Source organism: Meleagris gallopavo, chromosome 21, assembly GCF_000146605.3.
Source record: "Meleagris gallopavo isolate NT-WF06-2002-E0010 breed Aviagen turkey brand Nicholas breeding stock chromosome 21, Turkey_5.1, whole genome shotgun sequence".
NCBI lineage: Eukaryota > Metazoa > Chordata > Aves > Galliformes > Phasianidae > Meleagris > Meleagris gallopavo.
This window is the reverse complement of record NC_015031.2, coordinates 8,784,236-8,790,689: the sequence shown is the minus strand read 5'-3', so window position 1 is coordinate 8,790,689 and position 6,454 is coordinate 8,784,236. Positions and strand designations below refer to the sequence as shown.

The 6,454-nt window shown below is 35.7% G+C and overlaps 1 protein-coding gene across 1 annotated transcript; it reads right to left on the bottom strand.

The window, feature by feature from the left end:
- Positions 1 to 2,885: 2,885 nt before the first annotated feature.
- On the bottom strand, positions 2,886 to 6,410 carry SPATA22 (spermatogenesis associated 22). Its single transcript, XM_031556466.1, has 4 exons — positions 6,060 to 6,410; positions 5,621 to 5,750; positions 4,994 to 5,091; positions 2,886 to 4,591 (listed from the first exon to the last, which is right to left on the bottom strand). Exons 1-4 carry the CDS (start codon positions 6,210 to 6,212, stop codon positions 4,400 to 4,402), a joined length of 573 nt encoding a protein of 190 aa, XP_031412326.1. The 5' UTR covers positions 6,213 to 6,410; the 3' UTR covers positions 2,886 to 4,399.
- Positions 6,411 to 6,454: the final 44 nt, after the last annotated feature.

Genomic DNA, 6,454 nt, shown 5'->3' with positions numbered 1-6,454 from the left:
AGGAGATGGGGAGAGAAGGTCAGATTCACAAAGACCAAAAGTGCATTGATAGTCTTCCGTACACACGAGTAGCGAACGCTCTGGAATTAAACTAAGATAATCAGCAGCCTTTGTACTGCTCCATCACAGCGGCGTCACGCCTTAGGAAAAGTTGATATCTGTTTATCCTCAGAACATCTGTCTACCTCCCAGACTGTTTCTTTTGTGTCTCAAAACCTTAAGACTTTTAAAAGTTTCAATCCACTTTTTATATATTATTAAATGTGAAAGCTTTTATGAATCCAATAATTTTAAAACCAATAACAATATTTTGTTATAATTATTTTGGTTAATTAAAAAAAAAAGACCTACTAGTAGCCATGGCCTACAATTAAGCCTGATAACTAAAAGAAGTGTATACCAGAAAATTTTTCTTTTTAACCTCTATGTATTAGTAGTACCTCCATATTGTCAGTTGTCAGGACACATTCATTCTGATCTAATCCTCAAGATTTATAGTCATGTTCATGAAGATAACACAGAGAGAGTTGTAACTGCTTCCAAAGGCTCATGAAGATATAACAGGTTAAGAAAAATACTTTTTTTTTCTCCATGTTTCTTCAATGCTCATTTTAAGTGGGATTTTGCAGAATGATTTGAACTATGAAACTGCAGATTTGTTGTTGCAGCTCTTTAAGGCAGTAAACAACAATCTCTGCTTCCAAAAGCGTGTGCCCTATGGCCCTTATGTGTAATGGCAACACAAGGCAGAAGTAACCAGATTCTAACATATCCAATCCTTTTAAGATCCTGCTAACATACTTTTACATGGGAAGTGTTACTGCATAGTACTAAGAAGAATCTGATTCCATGCCAGAAGTAGCACATGGCCATAGATCCTGGGCTCGTGTGTGCAATTCATCTAACCTCCTCAGTAGCATTGGATTCATTACTATCAAAGATAGAAATAAGTGCACTTGATTCCTTAAGGAAGGGAAACATTGGGTTCTAAGCTCCCCCCACTGTTCTGTGTTTCATTTAAAATAATTTGAATTCTAATATTTTATTTTCTATTATTTATTAACAAGCACATAGATTATATTTAATTCAGAGCTGTATGTCTCAGTTTGCATTTTGGCACAACCTAAGTGATCAAGTTCATTACTCTTCATTTATCTGAGCCCAACTAATTCCAGAAATTAGTGCTGTTTTTATGTTGGTTTTTTTTTTTTAATGGAAAGTGTACATGAAGGAACAGACAGAGACATGTTGAGGATGTATAAGAAAATGCAAACAGATAGAACAATCACTGTGTAATTTTAATATGTCAAAGACTTCTAAGTCTGGTTTACATTCCTCACGCTTCTGAACTTCAATGGACTGTTGCATTGTTTTCCAAAATATTTCCAATAACGATCTGTTGTTACGTTTTCATGCACTCCAAAAGCAAATTCTGCACACAAACTAAGTTTCATCACTTATCTCTGGAAATACAGATTTCACAGTAGAATTAAGGACACTGAGAATTAGAGAAAGAGCATTGTGTGTTTTTGCTCTCAATGGATAAGAGATGACATCCTCTAAATACGTAAAGTAGGTTGAAGGAATGTCAGAATTAAGCAGAATTTCCACCATTTCTGTGTAGTAGCATGCTTTCCAGTAACATCCCTTAAATGAATAGCTAAAATTGACAATTTTTGTGGAGAAGTCAGAAAAGTGAGGAATAATAACCAACAAGTAAAAAGAAAATGATAACCACAAAGTAGAGAGAGACAGAGATGCAGGCTTTTCTTTCCTAACCAACCTGTGCCTTTACTCTAGAACCATTAGACAAGACAGGATCAATATGGTTAAAAAGAATCAACAACTGAAACGTGTGATATGTATAAACTGTATTATGTAGGGTTTTTTCTGTTTTGTGTAATGTTTAAGACTGTCACTTAATGTTCCACTAGAAAAGTGATTTGTTAGTGTGCAAAAAAAAAAAAAAATTGCAAGGACCTAAACATTACAAGTAAAATTTTGTATTTTTCTTAACATCCACACCATACCTGCTACACACAAACAACTCCTGTCATTGCTTATTAACTTTCACACATGCAGAACTGGAACCTTCATTCAACCACAGAGGCGAGGACTGCAGCACTGTGTGATGTTGGACACACACACACACACACACACACACACACACACACACACACACACACTCTCTCACAATTCTGGCCCCAGAGCTCAAACTTCCTTTTATAATTTTAACTTACAGTTTTAATGGAGCTCTACAATTTACAACACTGCTGTACCAAATCTTTTACTTCTTTAAACTCTTTTGTTGTGCGTGCTGTCAGGCTCTATTTCCTTCCTAGAACCAAACTAATGCCTCCATTTGGAAATTTTGTTAACATTTTACCATACACTAAGGAAATGAAGCATAAGTATAGGACCCCTACAAATGGATAGGCAAAACTTTCCTTTAAACATCCATGCTCAGAACCAGCTTAGCACAGAAGACAGAGATAAGGCAAGGGATTCTTAGCACAGTTAGGAAAGCATATGCTTTAGCTCCTCAACTGACAGCTTTAGTAGGGTGTTGCTAACAATCCATATGCTAACACTGACAGATCACTTTTTAAAATAAAGACTGTCTGCGAGTTGAACTGTGTAAAGCGTTTTCTTGTTAAAAGTCAAACAATTTATGGGATCAGGTTCAAGTTTTATTCTAAATATATAATTTTCTAAGTGTAACTAAAAGCTGTATTTTCCATTAATGTGTTTCTGCATTGACTAGCTGGCTCCTTTTTAGAATATTAACTGTTTTCTGTATTTGACTTGTTGGATACAATACTTCAATTATTTTAAATGTGAAATTTCCAATTGCCAACACTGTATAATAAAAAAATTTGAAAAAAAATCACTGTTCACTATTTTCTTAATGTCTCTCTCTTTTTTTATTAAAAAAATTTCCAACAGATTTGGTACAAAGTGTTGAAGTAAGGGGAGAAGAAAGTAGAAACAACAGGAATAAGCTGTGAAAGCAAATGTTCGAATGCAAAGACTCAAACATGCATGTGGACCATCCCTCACAGGATGTTCCTATGGCAAAAGCAAAGAAGTTCTGTGTTCAAGTAATTATTTTCCAACTTCCTACGTGTCCTTGAACAATGTTCCTACAGCTTCAGGGTATGCTGCTCGTTTAAACCAGTGTTATAATGATTCACTGTTTTTAAAGAAAAGTATAACTAGATGGTGTAGCAGTGGGAACCATGTGAATACCTAATATATACAGCTGTATCCTGTGAAATCTTTCTGCAGTGCCTATTATGTTCCTTTCTAGAAGAGCTTTTACACATGTTGTTGCTATTCAAAGGAAACTGAAGCAGGATACACCATCTTACTTTCTACCAAAGAGCAATTTTAATGAAGTTACACAAAGAACTTTGTTGATGTTTGTTAGCTACTGAACTTTGACCAAACACCCACCACAGTCAACATTCTGAAACGGGTATTGAAGGTATTTCTAATAACTGAAGATAAGAAGCAATGGCAGTGGGAATTAGTTTTGACAATATCCTTTTTCTGAGACACCTGAACTACTGTCAGAGTCAAGCTTGTGTGGCCAAGTATTACAGAACTTAGAAATATAAAATTTCACTCTCAGCAAATTGTTTGTATAGGTCTAGACTGATTGCTTGTTGGCATAGAAACAAACCAAAAAGCAACCACACCAAAAGGGGAAAATGATACTTACAGTAGGTAGTACATATAGAAGATAAGAGAAGCATGTGTTTGATCCCCTTAGGAATGCTCAAAACATTTCTGAGAATTCCTCAGGCTTAGGCCATCTCTAAAAAGGAGACACCATTTTCATTCTCGTTAGCCACCTGTGGCTCTGCCTCATTTCTCCTCCTCATGCCTCAATGGAAGAAAGTTTCACTATCAAGTCTTTTCTTCAGTGACTGGGAGAGATAGGAGCCACTAATCAACCCGGTCTGCTGTTAATGATGCATACATTTGGGTAACAGACAAGAGAGATGAGTGGGGCACTCCCTGCAGTTTTCACATGGAAAAGATCCATGGATTTTTTGTTATTATTATTTTTTTTAAATAAAACTCATTGAACAATCCATTCCAAAAAAATAGAATTTGGCTCACTCTAGTTAAGCAGGAACAGTTCATATAAATAAGTTACGTACATATAAACAATTTCAACATTTTAATTCTGAATTTCTCCAGTAAAATCTAATGAACTACATAACAAATGCTGTTATCACACAGATAGCCAGAGAAAACAAACTATGAAAGTGATATGGAAACAAAACGGTGTCCTTAACATCTGTTGGATAACACAGTACTATTTTCAATTATTTAATCACATTTTCAGCATTAGTTTGGGTAAATGAATTTTATACAACCACCTTTACACTTAAATCTCATTCATTGTTTTCACATAGGCTGTCATCTCAACATCTGCAATTTTAACAAATTCTTGGAAAGTGTTTTGTTCTGGAATAGTTGCTGGTCTTACAGAGACACACTTGAAAACATTCCTTTTTGTGTCATAGTTTCCCATGCATCTGAGCACACGACCTCTAATGAGTCTTGGAAGCTCACGATCCTTCAACAAAAGCGCAACAGAGAAAGAAATTCCATCACCTAACATGGAAGCTTTCCAAATATCTGCTTACTGCTTATTAGTTCATTTCTGAAAGCTGTATCAAACACTGAAGGAATTTTTTTATTTTTTTTTATTTTATTTTTTTTGCTATTATCAACAACTTAGGAGCTGAACTGAAAGCCCTACCCTGCATCTTCAATATTTTTGGTGAAACTGAAGTCTGAGGGCGCCTAAATAGCAGCTGCATTATTGCTCTACACCAGTCTGGTACAATAAGGTATAAGCACCCAGTCTTCCTTTTATAACACTATTTTCTGTTTTATCAGAACAATGCATTATTAACTTCTTAAAGGCATTGTATGCAGTGATGTCTTTGTTATGTACATACATGGGAATACTTACAATTTCATAAAAAACACAAGGCAGGCTCTCCTTTCCATCTCTCAAAAGAAAATTCTTGGCTCCGTATGCTCCAGATGTGACTGCAGAATCAAGCGTGCCTACAGCATGTAACAAAACCAAGGCATGATGTAAACATCAGAGCTGTACTAAATATGATATCAAGACATCATGACAACATTTCCTTCACAAAAGCACAAAGGTGTATCAATCAGCATCAGTTTCCTGTCACAACCTGCTGACAACCCTGGAAGTTCCAATATGTTATGGGCTTTGCATTCTCTTCTAATAGTAAAACTGGATTTAAAATCTGCATAACTGGAGTGACAAAACGTCATTGTCATAACAGTCACTGTAAATGGGTTATTCCCTTGTTAACCAGAGCAGAACACAGTTCTGAGTTACACTGATCCTCGTGTGCCAATCAACATTAAACATTACGAATATCTTGGCTGTGTCACAATAATAGTTTGCTGAGATGTCATTACACTGTATTTTTTATTCATCTTAATGTAACGGGTTTAGTCATTTCTGTTGTCTTTTACCACGTTCATTTCTCAGATAACGTCAGTTAGCAAGCCAAGTGAAACCACACTAAGTCACTTTCCATTAGAAGCACCCCATGCTTACCTAAAACTTCAAATAATAGTGGAGTTTTGTAAGTGTATTGGCTCCAGTGCTTCATGCTTTCAATGACTGCAGATATGATTCGCAAAGAATTCCTTTTTTCTTTAAGTTTTAATTGAAATGAAGAAATATCCTTTTGAAGGAAGATAAAAACTTTAGTTAGAGATATGCACTCAGAGACTTCCAAAAGCACGTAGGTGTTCATGTATTATTATATATCCAATATTTAAAGTATTTGTTCAGATTCTGCACATGACCCCCTGCCAATTTATATGATTGTGCTGAGGACTGGAGGCCATTAAAATATGAAAATCTCAGCTCTACATTTTTAGAAACTTAAGGGTTTGTTAAGGCAGCTGGGACTGATAGAAAATTGTGGACAGATGATGTTTCTTTAAAGTTTTCTTCACTGTATCTTCCTATTCTGACTTCATAAGTTTACCTGACTTTTGTTGTCTGGAACGCAATCAAATTGCTTTTCATTCATGCTATTTTGCTGACTATTGCAGTTCAATTTATATGCCAGACCATAATCCTGCAGATTCCTTGATGTAGTGTTAGGTTTCACTGGCCACTGTCCTTTAGTGCAACGCATTTGGCTGGATTCTGTTGTTTTGATATGCTGAGATGAATTAGAGCTATCAGGTATTTTCTGCTGCTGAACAGGTTTCCAATTATTTGAACGGTTCTCAAACTTTTGAGTAGTTCCACTATCAGATATTGAACCTGCTCTGTTACTTGCAGGGGTACACTCATTTCTGTTCCAAATTTTAGTACTGGGAGTCTTCTCTTCTGCCCTGCAGTGTGATGTAAGATAAATTCAGTACCACAGTATCC

Coding starts and splice junctions, on each gene's coding strand:
- SPATA22 (XM_031556466.1), bottom strand. CDS start 6,212: ATGCGTTGCACTAAAGGACAGTGGCCAGTGAAACCTAACACTACATCA. Junction 5,751..6,059: donor TTCCAGACAACAAAAGTCAG/GTAAACTTATGA, acceptor TTCCTTCAAAAG/GATATTTCTTCATTTCAATT. Junction 5,092..5,620: donor ACTATTATTTGAAGTTTTAG/GTAAGCATGGGG, acceptor TACATGCTGTAG/GCACGCTTGATTCTGCAGTC.